This window comes from Hippocampus bargibanti, linkage group LG11 (assembly GCF_051943395.1).
Source record: "Hippocampus bargibanti isolate YZ-2025 linkage group LG11, ASM5194339v1, whole genome shotgun sequence".
NCBI lineage: Eukaryota > Metazoa > Chordata > Actinopteri > Syngnathiformes > Syngnathidae > Hippocampus > Hippocampus bargibanti.
The window spans coordinates 1464236-1486111 of NC_142744.1; the positions used below are offsets into that span (position 1 = coordinate 1464236).

The window sequence follows — 21876 nt, forward strand, 5'->3', positions numbered from 1 at the left end:
CGATTCACTATCACGTTATTTATGTGTTTTCCTTCTAATTTCGCAATCAACACAAAGTTTTCAGACCAAACAAAGTACCCAAAATGCATTGTGTGTCGCTTTCTCGGTCAGGGGCGTTCCTTCAGTGACGTCACGTCAGGCATCGTCATCAACTGGAAAACAAGACTTCCTGAATAGTCAGTGTGAGTCGTAAAAGGTAAAATATAGCTATATGCCGTGGAATCTTTGTCAAATGCTCTCAGTAGAAGTGATTTGAAGTGATTTTACAAATTATGGACACAACTTGTCCAGAGGCGTCGGTTGTCCTTGAAGGCTTAGAAAATTAAAAAGTAGAAAAGGATGTTTTATGGGGACCTGGGAACGGATTATTCTCGTTTTAATGGTTTCCTATGGGGAATTATGTTTTGGGATACACACTTTTCGCCTCCAAACAACCAATTAAGTTTGTAAGCCAAGGTATTATTAACCCCAAAAAATTGAGCAAAGCGCTCACCCACTGAGTTGCGGGAGGGTCAATGGAGCGAGTTAAGGGTGGGCTTTCTCAGCCACGGAATCACATTTCTCAAACTCGCCGGGCCTGAAGACTCGGAACTGAGAGAGCTTTTGTACTGCCCAGAGGGAAGGAGGAAGGCAACTGGGAAAGGGGGAGAAAAGACACATTTAGCCTGAATTTCATCGCACAAACGCTCTTGGATTTGTCTAAATCGCTTCTTTCTAAAAAAAATGCTCCAAAAGTAAGACATTTGTCATTTTGATTCATAGAAACGTCGCCATGATGACGTCACCTATTTCTTCTTAAAGCTTCATGAAGCTGCTCATTCGAATGAAGCTTTTCTTGTCATGTCACCGGTTTGTTGAAGCGTTGAAGTTTTTGGTTTGTTTTCAATGAAGTTGCTAACAAAATGGCGGCGGTGTCTCCTGATGTGTCTTCTCCTCAGGTGGTTTCTGGTTTTGCATCTCGTCCTCCCGCGATGTCGGACTATAGCTTCGCAGGTCCCGGAAGGTAACCTTTGTGTCCTGTTGCTTGATGTTTTTTTTTTTTTTTTTTTTTTCATTTCGGACTTGTCAATCAAAATCAGAATCTGACAGCTGACACTTCCGGACAAGTTGTGTCCATAATTTGTAAAATCACTTCAAATGACTTCTACTGAGCGTATTTTACAAAGATTCCAGCGCATATTGCTATATTTTACCTTTTAAGACTCGCGCTGTTTTGAGTTGATGACGATTCCTGACGTGACGTCACTGAAGGAACGCCCCTGACCGAGAAAGCGACACACAATGCATTTTGGGTACTTTGTTTGGTCTGAAAACTTCGTGTTGATGGCGAAATTAGAAGGAAAAACACATAAATAACGCGATAATGAATCGTTGTGTGTTGCACCAAGACTACTATTTGATACTAGTTGACACAAATTCCCAGAAGACAAATCAGCCCATTTCTAACGGGGCTTGTGCGCCATCTTGTGCATTTTCTGGGACGCTACATTGAAGTTCCAGACGGCTCGAATTGATACAGAAGGACTTTTTTAATGGATTGCAAACATGTATGCTTTCCTCTTCAGAACTATTTCAATCATATTCATAACTGGATCTATATTTTTAAGGAAAAATGGGGGGAAAATAAAACTAAATTAAAAAAAAAGCAGGTGATCTATAACCGTGACCTCCATCTTTCTACCGACTGCTTTCTATCTTTGTGACTGCTTTATTTTACTGTAAAGGATAGTTGTCCATGTTAAGTGCTTTGTTATAGTTTCAGCTGTTGTTAAAGCGCTACATGAATCAATAGTGTCTTGTATTTTATCTGTATTGTATCTGATTCATCCATGGTTACTTGAGAAAAATTGACCGTGAATTATGGCCATTGTGTTTATCGCACAATCGATTCTTCGGTGGCAGAAAAGCCACAAGGAATGTGACTCTCTCTCTTTCTCTTTCTCTCTCTACTCATTGATTTGCTATCATCGCATCGTGACGTCAAGTGTCATGTTTTTCCTTCGCTCAAAGGGAAACGTGCGGACCCCCCCCTGACAGAATCGTGACTGTTATATAAGAGCAACGGGGGGGGGGGGGGGGGGGGGGGGTGTCAGATGACAAAAGATTTTGTGCATAACGTGGCCTAAAAATTAAAAATGAAAACACATTCGGTGGGGGGGTGGAAGGGGCTGAAAAAGTGAGAGGAAACTGGGGGGAGTGCCTGAGAAGAAAAGTTGCAACAGTGGCGTCATTGATGAGTGGCGACGGTGTGCATGTGCGTGTGTTTAGTGATGGGAATTCCGGCTCTTTTCAGTGAGCCGGTTCTTTTGGCTTGGCTCACTAAAAAAGATCCGGCTCTTTTGGCTCCCAAATGGCTCCTCAGTTTTTTTTTTGTTGTTGCTTAAATTAACTGACTACCAAAAATTATGTAAAATTATGTGAAAAATGAATTACTCGTAAAAAAAAAAAACACTTTATCAAATATTTTTATTTATCAGAATCAGAATCATCTTTATTGCCAAGTATGCTCTGCTGTCACTAATTTGCTTTTCATATTCATAACCAACTAGTAAAAATAGCATAATTGAATAATAATAACAGCATAATGTGATAACATTTGTCAACCTGTCTATCCTAATGTCCCCCCTTGTTCTCACTGCTGCGTGTGCCTGTAATTCTCCCCTCCTTCCTCTACCACGGATGTCGACCAATCACGTGCGGCTTTAACCGAAGACTGGGGGCGGGGAATAGAGGACAAAAAAAAGTCGGCTCCCATTTCCGGCTCCTTGTTAGGAACCGGCTCACTCAGTTCATTACAGAGGTCCGGCTCGTTTGCGAATGGCACATTACTAGCGTGTTTACACGTGTCGTGTCAAAGCCACAGAGAGAACGGCCCCTCTCTGTTTGACCTTTGAACCCTCCCTCCCACGTTTCTGCTTCGTTTAACGTATTATATATTTTTCAGTGATGGCAGCTGTCACGCTTTGCTGTCTGTTAGCTATCTAGTTGGCTATCTAGCGAGCTATCTATTTGCTGTCTATTAGCTATCTGGCTAGCTATCTTGCTATCTATTAGCTAGCTAGCTGGCTATCGTTTAGTGTCCTTGAGAGTTTTGAAAGGCACTTAGAAATTAAATGTATTAGTAGCTACCTATTAGCTAGCTAGCTACCTTTCTATCTATTCGAGTTATTCCGGGTTGAGTGAACGCTGGCGCGTGTGTCTGCCGCTGCTCACCCACAGCAAAAAAACTTAGCTCGGTATCTAACTCGCTATCTATTAGCTAGCTAGCTATTTAGCTTGCTCGGTATCTAACTCGCTATCTCTTAGCTATTTGAGTCAGAAAACATATTACCTAGCTATCTATTAGCGATCTAATAGTTATGTAGCTATCTATTAGCTAGCTAACTGTCTTATCTATTCGAGTTATTCCGGGTTGAGCGAACGCTGGCGTGTGTGTCTGCCGCTGCTCACCCACAGCAAAAAAACTTAGCTTGGTATCTAACTCGCTATCTATTACCTAGCTAGCTATTTAGCTAGTAGCTCGGTATCTAACTCGCTATCTATTAGCTATCTAATAGTTATGTAGCTATCTATTAGCTAGCTAACTAGCTTTATGTCTATGTCACTTACTTCCGGATTGAGTGAACGCTGGTGCGTGTGGCTGCCGCTGCTCACCCACAGAAAAACTGATCATGTGACTGTAAAGTGACCTTGACAGTTTTGAACGGCGCTTAGAAATGAAATGTATTATTATTATTAGTAGTAGTAGTAGTAGTAGTATTGTTATTATTATTATTGTTGTTGTTATTATTATTTGCAGTCAATCTCCCACAATGTTTACAACGTACGTGTTACTGCTTTACGCTATCTCAGTATACACAAGTAAATACTGTATTTTGTGAGTACTATTAGATGTTAATATTGTAATCGTGTGCTCGCATGTTAGTGAGATTTTTTTGGGGGTGTTTTCGGTGAACACTCAAAATGTCCGTTTTGTTCAGGTTGCTCTCGCGCGAGCAAAACATGAGCCAGCAGAGGTCGCCATTCATCTTTTGGAAAGTGGAAAGCGACTTCATAGTTGCCATTTTGTTACATCAGAAGGGCTCAGATTTGGTGTGTTAAAAATGTTGGAGGGGAGAAGGGGATATAACCTTGGCTGATGTTGTTTACATATAAGAGCAATTAATTGAAATCCATTTCAGCGAGCCATTTAGTGTTTGACTTTAGCTTTTTTAAATTATCATTTCAGCTATCTTAAGCATGTGTTTTGGTTCATTTGAAACATGCATATCAAAATTGAGCTAATAGATAATTAATAGCTAGCTAGCCAGCTTGATAGCAAATAGAGAGCTAGCGAGCTAGATAGCGAGATGGATGGGTGGATTGGGTGGGTAGATAGATAGATAGATTGGATTGTTCACGCATGCCTCAAAGAAGTCGCTGGAAAAGGTGGTGGGCAGGATGCAGGGGGTCTGGTAGGATTTTCCGTGCCCTTGTCTTGGTCCAAAAACATTATTCCTCCCCAAAAAAAATCCATTTAATTTACAATGTATGCCTGGTGAACAAGTTCGCCTCACACTGCGTAGGCGCTGGGTTCGATTCCATCCGCGGCTTTGCCTCACTGCGGGTTTTCTTCACGTCTCTGTTGTTGTTGTTTTTTTTTTTCTACGGGTACTCCAGCATGCCCGCCACCTTCGTTAGCATAAGCGTATTACAAAATGCATAGCAGGCTTATTGTAGTTTAGTTGTTGTACTTTGTCATTTTTTTTCTTCTGTTTTGCTTATGAAAAATGGCCGTTGCATTTGCATAAACTCTCTAATCTGCCCGTTCGTCCGAGTGAAGGGTCAAAGGAGTGAAAATTGGGTATAGGGGGGCCAGAGAAGGGGAGGTGAGTGGGTGTGGGGCCGGGGGGGGGAGGTCACTAATTACAGAAAGAGGCGGAGGGGGTGAGGCAAACGAGAGCTAGCGGAGAAATCACCACAAGTGATGGAGCCAGAAAAGTGAGAAGGTCCACGAGCAATCGCTATTTTTCCATTTTCCACCCGTGACCCCGTGACCCCGTCAACCCGATCCCTTCCCGTCGCTACCCTTGACGGACAGGATCGTATTCGGCGAAGGAGCATGGCTACTTTTCGCAGCCCTCTGGCTTTTTGCCTGCTCTTGTGCACCCCCGTCGCAGCTCAATGGTGGAATTTTTTCTGGGCGAGCCCGAAAAGCAGCCCCGGACCCCCTCTTCTTACACCCGGAACTTCGCCGAGACCCTCGGTGGGGACCGAGGGGCTCCACCAGACAACGCCGAGCGCTTGGACTTTTGGGAACCACGCTGAGATGGCAAATCTTGGCCCGGCGGCGCCTTCCCGGGGGACGTCGCCCGACGGGGTGATCGTCACCAACGCCCGATCGCCCGATTTTAAAGCGTTGAAACATTGGAAGAGTGGTGAGTGTTCAAGAAAACTGATTTTGGTGAATTTTGATTGGATTGGATGTACAGGTGGTCGTAAGTTGAGCTGGTCATAAGTCGAGCTGGTCGTAAGTCGGATGTTACCTGTTTTTACTTGAATTTTTTTGGGATTGGATTAGCTATTATTCGTCTCACAGTGGAGAAATTGACATTTCACAGCAGCAAAGTGATGAAAGGAAAGGAAGAGGTAGACAAAACAAAATACAGGAGCTGCTGTAAAGGCAGCCACTCTCGCGGCGCCATCTTGAAGTAAAAAAAAAACTAAATAACAAATAATATGACAACACAAAAGACACAGACAGTCATTCATTCTTCAGCACTTGCTGTACCCTATTTGTGACATGAAGCAGTTCTAGATGAAAGAGGAGAGGGTCAAAGCATCCTTTTCGCCAGTGGATCAGGGACGTCATGGTGATATGTGCACGTCTACTACAAGCTAAATGTTTAAAGCGAACACGCAGCTGTAGCATCCATTGACAATTGTCTCACATCTCTTGTCCCACGTAAATCCGCTTCAATTCCAAGCCGCGACAGTTCCACATACGCATATCACTTTGTTGCCTTTTTTCCAACCGGGAGCCTTAATCTCCATTTTGTCATCGCTTTTGCTCTGCTAGCATGCTGCTATGGGATATCGAGGTCCCCTGATTTGCTTATGCGCTAAATCTTTGAGAGCCGTGGGGGGGTCGAGGGTCGGCCGAACAGCAGGGAGCTTTTGTGTGGCCTGATGGGGTCAAGGCGGGTTTAAAAGGTCACGCCCGGCGTCGCGGAGAGGCTGGAGATGGATTTTTTTTTTTTTTTTTTTTAATAATCTCCCCCAAGGTGCTCAGGCGTTCATGTGGCCAACTTGATGAGGATTAGGTGGAGATTTCAAGGAGAAATTTGTGGCATAAAGATTTGGTATGTTCAAAATGTAGGTAGGGGCAACCATTGCCGACGTTCTTTACATATAACAGCAATTAATAATAATAATAATACATGTCATTTATAAGCGCCTTTCAAAACTCTCAAGGACAATAGATAGAAAGCTAGAGAGATAGCTAATAGATAGCTAATTGCTTGCTAGCTAGATAACCAGCTAGATAGCAAATAGAGAGCTAGCTAATAATTAGCATCTTTGTCGATGTTGTGTATTTAAAGCAACTACAATTAGCTTAATGCTAACATGAAATTAAAAACTCCATAGGGACCCGGGCTAATAATTAGCATCTTTGTCGATGTTGTGTATTTAAAGCAACTACAATTAGCCTAATGCTAACATGAAATTAAATACTCCATAGGGACGTCAGCTAATAATTCGCATCTTTGTCGATGTTGTGTATTTAAAAAAAAATAATAATACATTTCATTTCTAAGCGCCTTTCAAAACTCTCAAGGTAACTTTACAGTCACATGATAAGGTTTTTGGGTGAGCAGCGGCGACCACATGCGCCATCGTTCATTCAACCCCGAAGTAACTCAAATAATAATAATAATAATAATAATAATAATAATACATTTCATTTTGAAGCGCCTTTCAAAACTCTCAAGGTAAATTTCCAGTCACAGGATAAGTTTTTCTGCGGGTGAGCAGCGGCAACCACATGCGCCAGCGTTCACTCAACCCGGAAGTAACTCAAAGAGATAGAAAGCTAGCTAGCTAGCTAACAGATAGCTAATAGATAGCCAGCTAGACAGCCATATAGCTAATAAATAGCCAGTTACATAGCTAGCTAGCGAGCCAGATAGCTAACAGAGAGCAAATGGATAGCAAACAGATAGCCAGCCAGTATTTTATTTATTATAGTGACTGTAAAGTGTCCTTGAGAGCTTTGAAAGGCGCTTAAAATGTAATGGATTATTATTATTATTATTATTATTATTATTATTATTATTATTAATAAAGCCTTTTAACAACAGCTAAAGCTGTCACAAAGTGGACAAAAGGCAAATGCTGCCCCTTCGTGAAAGGGGTAAAAAACATTGCCAGAGGTCTGATCAGCGCTTTATCGAATAAATCCGGGAATGGCAGTAAATGTTTCGTTTTTTGTTTTTTTTCTTTCTGAGTTTGTACAGTTGTACATGTGTGTTTTTCCAGCTCCTAGCTAAACACGTTCACAGTCAAGAAGCTCGCTAATCGTGTACGTTTCCACTTGGTCAGGCTGATAAATGAGAAAGCACCAAATCTTTGGAGTGTCCGCTATAATCTGTAGCTTTTGTTCAAACGGGTGACGGCTCGTCTGGCACGATGACCTCACGAGTCGGAAGAACTTTGGGGTTAACATTGGCCTCATTGCAGGCGTTCATTTGGGATGTTTGGGGGGGGGGGGGGGGGGGGGGAATTGTTTAATGTAAATATTAAGTCCTCACTTGGGTAACAAGAGGATGTGTACAATAAAATAAAAAAATTACAGAAATTACAAATAAATAAATAATAAATGATCAAGAATAAATGATCAAGAATAAATGAAATAAGTACATACAACATAGCATATAACATAGAATTAAATCAGAATCAGAATCATCTTTATTATATTATAGTATGTAGAATATTAAGTATGTAGAACACACAAGGAATTTGTTTCCGGTAGAACACGCTGCACTAGTATCGTTGTCAAAAAAACTGCTAAGTGGCACTATACAGTTCCATTTTGGCTACTGTTGAAAGAGTTCAAAGAGTTAATGGCTTGGGGGAAGAAGCTGTTTAAATGTCTGCTGGATTTGGTGCGCATGGATCGGTAGCGCCTGCCTGAGGGGAGTAGCTGGAAAAGGTGGTGGGCAGGGTGCGGAGGGTCCAGTAGGATTAAATGTTACATTCACAAAAATATTAATAATAATAATAATAATAATAAAATAAATAATAAAGTAACAAGTAACATAGAATTAAATGTTACATTCATAATAATAATAATAATAATAATAATAGTTATAAAAAATAATAAATAAATAATAAAGTAACAAGTAACATAGAATTAAATATGTTACATTCATAATAATAATAATCATCATCATCATAATCATAATAATAATCATCATCATCATAATAATAATCATCATCATCATAATAAATAAATAAATAAACATTAAATAATCAACAATAAATAATAAAAAAATAACAATAAATAATTAATAAATAATAAAGTAACAGAATTAAATGTTATATTCGTAATAATAATAATAATACATTTCTAAGCGCTTTTCAAAACTCTCAAGGTCACTTTACAGTCACAGGATCAGTTTTTCTGTGTGTGAGCAGCGGCAGCCACACGTGCCAGCGTCCACTCACCCTGGAAGTTACTCAAATAGATAGAAAGCTAGCTAATAGATAGCTAATAACTAGCTAGAAAGCTAGTCAGCTATATAACTAACAGATACCAGCCATATAGCCAGCCAGCCAGCTAATAAATAGCAAATAGCTATCTAGCTTTTAGTCATTTCCATCAAAACGGTAAAGCAACTACAATTAGCTTAATGCTAACATGAAATGAGAAACTCCATAGGGACGCGGGCTAATAATTAGCATCTTTGTTGATGTTGTGTATTTAAAGCAACTACAATTAGCTTAATGCTAACATGAAATGAGAAACTCCATAGGGACGCGGGCTAATAATTAGCATCTTTGTCGATGTTATCAAATTGTGAGTATAGTTTAGCTTTTTTTTGAATGTTGCTGTAAAGAAATTTACTTCACACTTCTTACTTTATATAAATTTTTATGATTCATATTATTTGCCTGAATTTTTCCCATTTTCTACCTTATCAGAACGAAGCCCCGGAAGCCACCTGGACTTGACAGAGTTAATTGGCGTGCCCCTCCCTCCTTCCGTGACCTTCGCCCCCGGCTATGAGGGCTTTCCGGCGTACCACTTTGGGCCCGAAGCGAACATCGGAAGGCTCACCAGAACTTTTGTGCCAGGCTCGTTCTTCATCGACTTTGCCATCATTGTCACGGTAACAAAATGTTTGAAATAGAAATGCCAGACGTTCTTGATTTTATGACGGATGTAAATTGACCAGGGGCCGCATTTGGCCCCCCGACCGGACTTTGGACACCTTGGCCTAAGAAAATGGCGCTCCCTTGTGGTATTTTGTCTTTCCTATACAGGTAACATCCGACTTACGACCGAACGTAGAACTTAGAAATCAATACATAGGCTTAGGATAGGCTTTTCTGTGGGTGAGCAGCGGCAGCCACAACGCGCCAGCATTCACTCAGCCCGGAAGTAACTTAAATTGATAGAAAGCTAGCCAGCTAGCTAATAGATAGCCAATAAGTTTTTTTTTTAATATGCTGGAGTTCATTTAGCTGGCTATCTATTTGCTATCTATTAGCTGTCTATTATCTATCTATTAGCTAACTGGCTAGCTATCTATTAGCTTGCTGCTATCTATTAGCTTGCTAGCTAGCTGTCTAGCTGGCTATGTATTTAAAGCGCTATCTCAATCATTATCTATGTATATCAATGTATGTATCTCAATAGCTAGCTAGCTAATAGATAGCCAATACGTTTTTTTTTGATATGCTGGAGTTCATTGAGCTGGCTATCTATTTGGTATCTATTAGCTGTCTATTATCTATCTATTAGCTAACTGGCTGGCTATCGATTAGTTAGATAGCTTGCTGGCTAGCTGTCTAGCTGGCTATCTATTTACAGCGCTACATCAATCAATATGTATGTATATCAATATGTATGTATATCAAAAGCTAGCTAGCTAGATAGATAGCCAAATGCACCAAATAGCTAATAGCTAGCCAGCTATCCAGATAGCTAGCTAGATAGCCAGCCAATAGCTCATAGCGGTGCCGTTGTATTTATGTCATTGATCGTCCTTTCCATTTTGGTGAAACGCGTCCATTTTTTCCCGCCAAAAATCTCTTAGATCCGCCCATCCAGCCAGAAAGGAGGCATGCTCTTCGCCATCACCGATGTACGCCAGAAGGTGGTTGAGTTGGGCTTGGCCCTCACTCCGGTTCACGCGGGCCTGCAGAATATCTTATTATACTACACCGACAGCGACAGCGACAGTGAGCAGCCATCCCATAGCCACAAAGCTGCCGCCTTCACTGTCCCGGACATGACGGACCAGTGGACGCGATTCACTGTAAGTCGCCTGCATAGATAGTTGTGAGTGGCCTATGTCTTCATTTTTGGACGTGATAGGTTGCGGTGGAGCACAATGAGGTGCGTCTCCACATGGACTGCGGCGAAGCCGAGAAGACCGCTTTCCACCGAAAGTCGGAAAGACTCACTTTCTCACAAAATTCCGGCATTTTCGTGGCAAATGCGGGAAGCACCGTTTTTCAGAAGTTTGTGGTAAGTACGCAATCGTCGTGTTTGATGTTGGTCGTCAATATTTATGAAATATTCAGGACGTGTAAGGTGTGTTGCTATGACCGTTAGTAGCTAGCTTGCTATCTATTTGAATTACTTGCGGGTTGAGTGAACATTGGCGCGTGTGGCTGCCGCTGCTCACCCACAGGAAAAAAAACTTACCCTGTGACTGTAAAGTGACCTTGAGAGTTTTGAAAGGCGCTTATAAATGAAATGGATTATTATTATTATTATTATTATTATTATTATTAGAGACAGAAAAAGACACGATTGCTCTTTTTAGAGAGCCGCTTCTTTTGGCTCGGCTCACTAAAAAGAGCCGGCTCTTTTGGCTCTCAAATGGCTCTTAAGTGGTTTTTAATAAGTAACTCAAATAGATAGAAAGCTAGCTAGATAATAGATAGTTAGATAGATAGCTAACGAGCCAGCCAGACCACTAATAGATAGCTAATAGATAGCTAGCTAGATAGCTAGCCAGTCAGCTAGATGGCTAATAGCTCGCTAATAGCTAGCTAATAATAATACATTTCATTTCTGAGCGCCTTTCAAAACTCTCAAGGTCGCTTTACAATCACGGAATAAGTAGTTCTGTGGGTGAGCAGCCAGCCATACTCGCCAGCGTTCACTCAACCCGAAAGTAACTCAAATAGATAGAAAGCTAGCTAGCTAAAAGAGTACCCAAAATATATCACGACCACCAAAGATCTTCTGGAATGCAAATGTCTGTTACGTAGCCTTGTTGACGTTTTTGAGAATCAAACATGGGGAGTAAAAATGCGGGGAGTGGAGTGGAGTGGCGTCTCAAATGGAACGGGGGAGGGAAGAAAGGGAGGAAATCCAACATGCCATTCAGTCTTTTGCATTTTTTTTGTCCCCCCATTTCCCCTCCCACAGGGATCCATTCAGCAACTGCTTATCAAAGATGATCCCAGGGCGGCCGAGGAACAGTGTGACGATGACGATGACGATTCTGACGTGAGTAAAACACACAAACGGTGCTGCAACATGTGTATTTGAAATTACTATACAGTGATACCTCGGCTTACGAACGCTTTAGCTAACGGACTTTTCGCCTTACGGACATTCAATGGCTATCTATTTGCTGGCTAATGGCTATCTATTCGCGGGCTGGTGGCTATCTAACTCGCTGGCTAATAGCTATCTATTTGCTGGCTAATGGCTATCTGTATGCTGGCATGTCTGTATGTAATGGCTAGCTATTCACTATCTATTAGCTTTCTATTCACGGGCTAATGGCTATCTATTCGTGGGCTAATAGCTATCTATTCGCGGGCTAATGGCTATCTATTCGCTGGCTAGTGGCTTTCTATTCGCTGGCTAGTGGCTATCTATTCGCTGGCTAATGGCTATCTATTCACTGGCTAATGACTATCTATTTGCTGGCTAATGGCTATCTTTATGCTGGCTAATGGCTAGCTATTCACTATCTATTAGCTTTCTATTCACGGGCTAATGGCTATCTATTTGTGGGCTAATAGCTATCTATTCATGAGCTAATGGCTATCTATTTGCTGGCTGGTGGCTATCTATTCGCTGGCTAATGGCTATCTATTCGCTGGCTAATGGCTATCTATTCGCTGGCTAATGACTATCTATTTGCTGGCTAATGGCTATCTTTATGCTGGCTAATGGCTAGCTATTCACTATCTATTAGCTTTCTATTCACGGGCTAATGGCTATCTATTTGTGGGCTAATAGCTATCTATTCGCAAGCTAATGGCTATCTATTTGCTGGCTGCTGGCTATCTATTCGCTGGCTAATGACTATCTATTTGCTGGCTAATGGCTATCTGTATGCTGGATAATGGCTAGCTATTCACTATCTACTAGCTTTCTATTTGCTGGCTAATGGCTATCTGTATGCTGGATAATGGCTAGCTATTCACTATCTACTAGCTTTCTATTCGCTGGCTAGTGGCTATCTATTCGCTGGCTAATGGCTATCTATTTGCTGGCTAATGGCTATCTGTATGCTGGATAATGGCTAGCTATTCACTATCTATTAGCTTTCAGTTTGTCAGCTATTCAGTTTGTTTTCCTTTTACATGCCGTCACGTTTGAAGGCTTCCGGCGATGCGAGCGGTGACGACGGTTTGGAGGACGAAGAGACGGAACAAGAAATTAGCCAAAAAGCAGAAAAGGGGAGACATGGAGCAGCGCAGGTATTGGAAAGATTGTATTATTTTTTTACTTTGTTACTTCCGGGTTGAGTGAATGCTGGCGCGTGTGGCTGCCGCTGCTCTCTCGCACAAAAAAAAAAAAAAAAAAAAAAAATCCCGTGACTGTAAAGTGTCGTTGAGAGTTTTGAAAGGCGCTTAGAAATAAAAATTTTAAATTATTATTATTATTATTATTATTATTATTATTATTATTATTATTATTATTATTATTATTATTATTATTATCTGGTCTAATAATACCATTATTAAACCAAATAAAATGGTTCCATGAAAATAATGATGGCAATTTGTCTCATTACATTACAAACAAATACATTTTTTATAATAATAATAATAATAATAATAATAATAATAATAATAATAATAATAATAATTAGAATAATGATAATGATAATAATAATAATGAGAATAATAATGAGGATAATAATAAGGATAATAATAATAATCATCATCATCATTAGAATGAGAATAATAATGAGAATAATAATAATAATAATAATAATAATAATAATAATGATAATAATAATAATAATAATAATCCATTTCATTTATAAGCGCCTTTCAAAACTCTCAAGGACACTTTACAGTCACAGGATAATTTTTTCTGCATGTGAGCAGCGGCAGCCACACGCACCTGCTTTCAATCAACCCAAAAGTAACACAAATAGATAGAAAGATAGCTAGCTAATAGATACAGTAATTATAATACATTTCATTTATGTAATAATAATAATAATAATAAGCACAGTTCCAATTTGACTTAGCGCTGAGTTGCTGAAAAACAAGGCAGATGACCCGAGTAAATATGTGCCCCGTTGGTCATCTTCGTTCCTCCCACATGTGCAAAGTCAGCCTAACCCAAAACATCCTGTGGACCAACTCGTCCTTGAAGCCTCAAAGGAAGTTCCGGAACAATCCTCCAAAAGCTCAAGTTCTCTCATTTTGGAGACTTTGTTGTCGGTTTCTGTCAATATTTCCGTGTCTTATACGAGTTAAAAGTGTTAAAATTAAAGCAAAGGGGACAAATCTGGCCCGTTATATTATTTTATTCAGCTAGCGAGCGAGCTAGCGATCGAGCTACCTCGCGATCGAGCTAAATTATGTCAATAATAATCCTTGAGAGTTTTGAAAGGTGCTTATAAATGAAATGTATTATTATTGTTATTATTATTATTATTCACGGTTCCTCTTTTTCATGTAGGAAAACACGGTTCCCATTCGAGCGCCACCCTCAAAAACCCCAACTTCGGAAAGTGCCGCGAATTCAAGTCAGCTCACCTCGATGGAAGCCAATGAAGACGTCTTGCTAAGTAAGAGGTTTCATTATCTATTTGCTATCTATTCACTACCTAACTAGCTAGCTGGCTACCTAGCTAGCTATCTATTTGCTATCTATTTGCTATCTATTCGCTATCTAACTAGCTGGCTGGCTACCTAGCTAGCTAGCTATTTGCCATCTATGCACTATCTAACTAGCTAGCTGGCTACCTAGCTAGCAATCTATTTGCTATCTATTTGCTATCTATTCACTATCTAACTAGCTAGCTGGCTACCTAGCTAGCTATCTATTTGCTATCTATTCGCTATCTAACTAGCTGGCTGGCTACCTAGCTAGCTAGCTATTTGCTATCTATTCACTATCTAACTAGCTAGCTGGCTACCTAGCTAGCAATCTATTTGCTATCTATTTGCTATCTATTCACTATCTTACTAGGTAGCTGGCTATCTAGCTAGCTATCTATTTGCTATCTATTCGCTATCTAACTAGCTAGCTATCTATTTGCTATCTATTCGCTATCTAACTAGCTGGCTGGCTACCTAGCTAGCTAGCTATTTGCTATCTATTCACTATCTAACTAGCTAGCTGGCTACCTAGCTAGCAATCTAATTGCTATCTATTCACTATCTAACTAGGTAGCTGGCTACCTAGCTAGCTATCTATTTGCTATCTATTCACTATCTAACTAGGTAGCTGGCTACCTAGCTAGCTATCTATTTGCTATCTATTCGCTATCTAACTAGCTTGCTGGTCTATTTGACAAATTGTCATTTTCAGGACCTCAGCAGACGGACGAGCCAGGAGAAGCATCTCAAGATGTCGGTTCACAGTCAGGAAAATTGCTTCAATCCATGCTTGAAAAAAAATTACAATTCAATTAAATTATCTGTGATGAACATTTGACACTTAGGTTCTTATCCAGCACACTTTAAAAGGAGAACCAGGAGAGCCTGGACCGCCCGGCCCCCCTGGGTCCAGTCTTCCAACCGGACCGGGATCGAGAGGTCCACAAGGACCACCAGGAATCCCGGGAAAGCCAGGAAGAGACGGGCAGCAGGTTTGGGCACGGCGTCCCATTTATTTTATCTATCTACTTATTTTCATTTATGTCATTAGTTTTATTTATTTTTAGTTATTTAGTTATTTGGGGTTATTCATTTATTCGTTTATTTGTTCATTTATTTATTTATATATATATATATATATATATATATATATTTATATTATATATATTTATTTATTTATTTATTTATTTATTTATGTATTTATTTAGTTATTTATTCATTCATTCATTTGTGTATTTATTTATTTGTGCAATTATTCATTCATTCATTCATTCGTTCATTCATTCATTCATTCTTTCATTTATTTATTTATTTATTTATTTATTTAACTTGGGTTTGTTTATTTAATTACTTATGATAATAATAATAATAATAATACATTTCATTTATAAGCGCCAGCCAGTGTTCACTCAACCCGGAAGTAACTTGGATAGACAGCTAGCTAGCTAATTGATAGCTAGCAGATAGCTCGCTAGGTCTTCACTCAACCCGGAAGTAACTCAGATAGGAGGATAGCTAGCTAATAGATAGCTAAGTAACTCGGATAGAAAGCTAGCTAGCTAATAGATAGCTAACAGATAGCTAGCTAGGCCTTCACTCCACGCGGAAGCAACTCAGCTAGCTAATAGACAGCTAAGTAACTCGGATAGAAAGCGAGCTAGCTAATAGATCGCTAACAGATATCTAGCTAGGCCTTCATATTTATCTATTTATTTATTTGTTTGTTTGTTTATCTTGCACACGTGTGTTGGTCTTCGTTCCACTGAGCTCTACCGAATCTTCAACAGGGACCAAAGGGAGATGACGGAGATGCAGTAAGATTCGTACTACTACTTTTTTTGGTCATCATTGCCGTATTTTGTGTTTTGTGCAATGAAGCGTTTGTTTGTGGTTTTAGGGTCAGAGAGGACCTCAAGGATTTCCGGGTTTGGATGGAGGTGCTGGAGTCAAAGGAGATAAGGTCGACTTCATTGGAATTTTATTTATATGCACTTTATTTACTCAAATATCACCCGGTCTGTTCCAAATCGGGCAGTTTGCGCTGTTGTGGGTGTGAATACAGGTTAACTTGCTCCACCTGTACTGTATTTATTTATTTATTATTATTATTAATAATAATAATAATAATAATAATAATTTTTATTATTATTATTAGTAGTAGTAGTAGTATTAATAATAATAATAATAATTATTATTATTATTATTATTATCATTATTATTATTATTATTATTGTTGTTATTAATAATAATAATAAAAATAAATGTCATTTATAATCGCCTTTCAAAACTCTCAAGGACACTTTACAATTAGGGACAATTTACAACAAGGACAATCACTTTTATTTATTTAATTACTTTTATTTATTTACTTACTTTTATTTATTAATTTACTTTATTTGTTTAATTACTTTTATTTGTCTCATTATTTTTATATATTTATTTCTATTGTGTTTTTTATTTATTTATTTGTGTACTTTTTTGTTTTATTTAATTTATTACTGTTATTTTTTAATTACTTTATTTGTCTGATTACTTTTATTTATTTTGATTTTTTTTTTTTAATCGAGTTACTTATATTTCTTTCTTTATGATCTTTTTTTTAATTGTTTATTTATTTTTCATGCAATCCCTCCCTCCAGGGAGAACCTGGAATTGGTTTACCCGGCCCACCGGGCCAACCCGGGCCTCCTGGACTATCTCTACCTCTCTCACGCAGTGTACCCGTAAGTAACGTTAACATGCAGTCGTCATGTGATCAAACCCCGTTTTGCGATTTGCTTGCAAAACCTTGCAAGTATAACGAATCAACATCCATCGCCTGCGTTGGTTCTGTTGTTTTTCTGTAGTATGGAGAAGATGCGCTGGGTTCTGGGTTCGACGACCTGGATGGCGATACCGAGGTCATTAGGGTAAAGGTCGATCTGTGACATCCAATCAAAAAAAGATGACCCTCCTCCCTGAGCGTTGTTGTGCTCGCCAGGGTCCTCCGGGGCCACCTGGACCTCCGGGACCACCCGGCCCTCCCGGGACCAATCCTTCATCCCTTGACTATGCCGACGGACTCTTTCATGCCGACTCTGGGCCACAAGGAGCCCCTGGTGAAAATGGACTCGTAGGCCAACCAGGAAGACCGGTAAGTCACAAATTTATTTTGAAAAACAGTGTTTGTGTTAACTCATTCACTGCCAGATGATGTGCAAAAATATGTCCCCACTCCAGTGCCAGGGTTTTTGTCATTGTCACTCAAATTCCAGGGCCCACAGAATATTGAGATACCATAGCACATTTATTATACATAAAATAATGTATATTGTTTGAGTTTTAAGGGTTATTTAGTTGAAAATTATGTTTTATGGGGACCAGGGAACGGATTATTCTCATTGTAATGGTTTCCTATGGGAAATTATTGTTTGGAATACACACTTTTCGCCTTAAACACACTTTCTGGGAACCAATTAGGTTTTTAAGCCAAAGTATCACTGTATTTGTGTTTTAATGGCAACGTTATCCGTGACAGCCTTGTGCTTGTTTGTTTAGGGTCGAGCAGGCAAAGATGGGATTCCGGGCCTTCCTGGACCTGTGGGGGAGAAGGTGTGCTCAACACCCCCTCAACACCCCAAAAAATACCCATATTTTTTATGCTTTTTTCTCCTTCTTTCCGGTAAAAAAATTTTTTTTAGGGCGAGCGAGGTTTACCCGGATCGCCCGGACTAAAAGTAATCATTCCCGATTCTCCATTGATCGTCCATGGCCAGTCAAATTTACGTTTCTTTGGATCTCCTCAGGGCGAATGTGGAACCGAGGGCCACGCGGGCTCAGTTGGACCTCAAGGGCCCAGCGGTCCACCGGGGAGAAGAGGCCCACCAGGACCCCCAGGACCTCCTAGTCCTGCTGCAGGAACCCAATTCTTTGTTGAAGTAGTGACCTCTTTTCGCTTTTGTAGCTGCTAGCTCGGCTCAGCGCTGCTTTCGTTTTAGCTCCGCCCATAAAATCCGACCTTTTTTTTTTTTTAGGACATGGAAGGATCGGGCAAGAGTGACGACGTCTTACCCGGATCGGGAATTCCTGGCCGGCGGGTCGGTTTCATTTCGTGGGTCGATAAAAGTTGGTTCTGTGTTTGATTTAATGTCCTTTCTGTTGTTCAGGGTGTACCTGGTCTTCCTGGTTCTCAAGGACCAAAGGTTGCGCAATATTTTTGCAGTACAGTGAAACCTCGGTTTACGAACCCCTTGGCTTACGAACTTTCGGTTTACGAAGGTTTAATTTATGAAAATTTTACCTTGGATCACAAACTATTTTTTGGGATACACACGGAGCGCCACAATCAGTGATGTCAAGTGGTCAAGAACGCAGCAGTGAGGGGAGGTGGTTTAAACATTATAGAGACAGGCAGACGACAGAGAGAAAGAAAATGGATAGAAAACAGTGACATTTGGACTTGTTTCAACTTTATTGATAGTTCAAAGGCAGAGTGTAGACTGCAAGGTTAAAAATATCCCATCAATCAGGCTCCACAAATAACCCGCACAAGCCATTTGTACACTTGATGCAAAAAGCTATCAACCCAGCTAAACAACACAATTGATGAGGAACAAGGTAAAATTATGGCAGAGAAAGCACCTCCAAGGGATCATTCCTCAAAATGGTTAAAGAGGAAGGCTACGTTCCTCATCAAGTGTTTAATGCTGATGAATTCCATTCCATCAAGCCATCAACGACCATCACAAAGGTCAATAAAACGACTTTATTATACCGTACTGTTTATTTTTTTATTATAATACATTTATTATACATACAATAAAGTATATTGTGTGTAGGTTTAAGGCTTATTTAGTTGAAAATTGTGTTTTATGGGGAACTGGGAACGGATTATTCTCATTTTAATGGTTTCCTATGGGAAATGAATTTTGGGATACACACTTTTCGCCTTACACACTCTGTCTGGGAACCAATTAAGTTCGTAAGCCAAGGGATCACTGTACTCTGCATATGTTTGCTCGTATTATGGATTAAAATGTCTTTTTTTTTTGTCTTTTCAAGGGTGAGGACGGAGCTCCAGGTCCACCAGGACCTTCTATCAAGGTAGAAGGTCTACTTGTTAGGACCACACATATATCGTTTGGTCAAAATAATTGGTCTGATATGAATAATGTCGATCACAAAGTGGTCTTCTTACATTATGTTGCTAACTCGAGCTATGTATCTAGCTGGCTATCTAGCTAGCGATCTAGCTGGCTCCCTAGCTAGCTATCTATTTACTATCTATTAGCTAGCTAGATGGCTATTTAGCCAGCTGTATATTTGCTATTTATAAGCTGACTAGCTAGCTATCTATTAGTTATCTATTAGCTAGCTAGCTGTCTATTAATAAAGTGATATGGATTTATTGTAGGGTGAAAGAGGTGACCCGGGTGTGGAGGGTACGCAGGGTCCCGCCGGATTACCTGGTCCAAGGGTACGTATACGGACAAAGACTCATGCAGTCATGATTGTTTCTCTGGCCACGCATGTTGGTCTCACTGACCTGATGTCCTCCATATTCACAGGGGGTCAAAGGTGAAAAGGGCCGGCCAGGATCAAAGGTCGGTTTTGTCAACTCACCGCTTTATTTTGGTTTTACCAACATTGCTACGCATAAATAAACAAAATTATTCATCCCGCAAAGGGCAACCGCGGTGCCGATGGCCACGATGTCATCGGACAACCCGGACTTCCTGGACCGCCCGGACCTGTCATGAATCTGACCGATGTATGCACGTCATTGAGTTTTTTCAGCTAAGCTAACATTATCCAATCATCAATCCCCCCTATAACAGTGTTTTGCTAATTAATTAATTAATTAATCATAATTTGCCAATCAAAGTAAAAAAATGGCAGTAGAAATAAATTGACCGAACAAAAATTGAACCTGACCATTAAGGCTGGCTATCTATTAGCTATCTAGCTGGCTAGCTGGCTATCTGTTAGCTATCTATCCAGCTGGCTATATATTAGCTATCTAGCTGGCTAGCCCGCTATCTGTTAGCTATCTGTCCAGCTGGCTGGCTATCTATTAGCTAGTGAGCTGGTGAGCTAGCTATATTGTTGCTGTCTATTAGCTATCTAGCTGGCTATCTGTTAACTAGTAGTTACGCGGCCCCCGGGCAGGTAATTGAACACCTAAAGAAGCCACTGTCTCTAAGAAATGAGTCTGTTTAAATTATCTATTAGCTAGCTAGCTGGTTAGCTAGCTATCTTTTGGCTGTCTATTAGCTATCTAGCTGGCTGGCCGGCTATCTGTTAGCTATCTATCCGGCTGGCTAGCTATCTATTAGCTGGCGGGCTGGTTATCTGGCTATGTATTAGCTATCTATTAGCTCGCTAACTTTTTATTTATTTGAGTTATTATTATTATTATTAATTTGAAAAAAAAATATCACATTTTTCTCCCCTCTCAAAGACTTCCTTTGCCATTCAATGCATACACAAACAACATGGTGCTTTCTGCTATCTTTGTGACTGTTTTTTTTCCGGTAAAGGATAGTTGTCCATGTTAAGCGCTTTGTTACAGCTTCAGCGCTATATCAAATAATATTGCATTGTATTGTATTGTATTGTATTGTATTGTATTGTATTGTATTGATCGTTTACCATGTGTGTGTATGATAATTGTATTTCTTTTCTTTTTCAGTTGCTCCTCAATGGGCCAGAGACTCTATTCAATTTTACAGATTTAAGAGGACCACCGGGGCCAAAGGTTAATAATCAATATTGATTAGGTTAGCGCTTCCTGATCTACTTTTTTACCGTTTTTTTATGTCTGTGTTATGTCACAGGGACCTGAAGGTTTGCCCGGCAAAGCCGGATTCCCTGTAAGTACATCTTAATCATAATAATATATTTGATTTCAAAACTCTCAAGGTCACTTTACAGTCACAGGATTAGCTTTTCTGTGGGTGAGCAGCGGCAGCCACACGCGCCAGCGTTCACTCAACCCGGAAGTAACTCAAATACAGTAGATCAAGTTAGCTAGCTAGCTAGCTAAAAGATAACTAATAGATAGATAGAAAGCTAGCTAGACAGCTAATAGATAGGTAGCTAGGTAGCAAGCAACGGCGACCCCGTTCAACCGGGAATAACTCAAATAGATCAAGTCAGCTAGCTAGCTAATGGATAACTAATAGATAGATCAAGTTAGCTAGCTAGCTAATAGATAACTAATAGCTAGCTAGTTAGATAGCTAATAGAGAGCAAATAGATAGATAGCTAGGTAGCCAGCAACGGTGACCCCGTTCAACCGGGAATAACTCAAATAGATCAAGTTAGCTAGCTAGCTAATGATGACTTATAGATAGCCAGCCAGCTAGCCATTTATACAGAAAGATACAATAGAAAAATGATAGCTAGCTAGGTAGCCAGCAGTTGATGCCACCAGTAGCAACCAGTTTTAAAAGGCGCGTATAAAGGAAATTTATTATTATTATTATTATTATTATTATTATTATTATCATCTCTTAGGGGCCCCGAGGACCAAAGGGAGATATCGGTCTTCCGGGTATTCAAGGACCATCGGGGATTAAGGTGAGAGAGTATCGTTTG

The 21876-nt window shown here is 40.0% G+C and overlaps 1 protein-coding gene across 5 annotated transcripts in view; it reads left to right on the forward strand.

Annotated features, from left to right (window-relative positions):
* Window positions 1-21: 21 nt before the first annotated feature.
* The window catches only part of col15a1b (collagen, type XV, alpha 1b), a 30154-nt gene continuing 8299 nt past the window's right edge, over window positions 22-21876 (forward strand). For 2 of the 5 annotated variants that reach the window (XM_089007366.1, XM_089007367.1), the window contains exons 1-26: window positions 4920-5417; window positions 9184-9371; window positions 10302-10523; window positions 10583-10735; window positions 11648-11728; window positions 12838-12936; window positions 14156-14264; window positions 15011-15051; window positions 15144-15290; window positions 16086-16112; window positions 16196-16258; window positions 16938-17021; window positions 17145-17207; window positions 17279-17431; window positions 17836-17889; window positions 17979-18014; window positions 18084-18215; window positions 18312-18374; window positions 18444-18479; window positions 19339-19380; window positions 19691-19753; window positions 19845-19880; window positions 19964-20047; window positions 20969-21034; window positions 21114-21149; window positions 21796-21858. In XM_089007366.1, coding sequence (XP_088863492.1) covers window positions 5102-5417; window positions 9184-9371; window positions 10302-10523; window positions 10583-10735; window positions 11648-11728; window positions 12838-12936; window positions 14156-14264; window positions 15011-15051; window positions 15144-15290; window positions 16086-16112; window positions 16196-16258; window positions 16938-17021; window positions 17145-17207; window positions 17279-17431; window positions 17836-17889; window positions 17979-18014; window positions 18084-18215; window positions 18312-18374; window positions 18444-18479; window positions 19339-19380; window positions 19691-19753; window positions 19845-19880; window positions 19964-20047; window positions 20969-21034; window positions 21114-21149; window positions 21796-21858 — 2457 coding nt within the window. In that variant the 5' untranslated portion in view covers window positions 4920-5101. Of the gene's footprint in view, window positions 1004-4919; window positions 5418-9183; window positions 9372-9437; window positions 9526-10301; window positions 10524-10582; window positions 10736-11647; window positions 11729-12837; window positions 12937-14155; window positions 14265-15010; window positions 15052-15143; window positions 15291-16085; window positions 16113-16195; window positions 16259-16937; window positions 17022-17144; window positions 17208-17278; window positions 17432-17835; window positions 17890-17978; window positions 18015-18083; window positions 18216-18311; window positions 18375-18443; window positions 18480-19338; window positions 19381-19690; window positions 19754-19844; window positions 19881-19963; window positions 20048-20968; window positions 21035-21113; window positions 21150-21795; window positions 21859-21876 lie in introns of those variants that run through there. The other 3 variants (XM_089007369.1, XM_089007368.1, XM_089007370.1) reach the window with 3 other exon arrangements.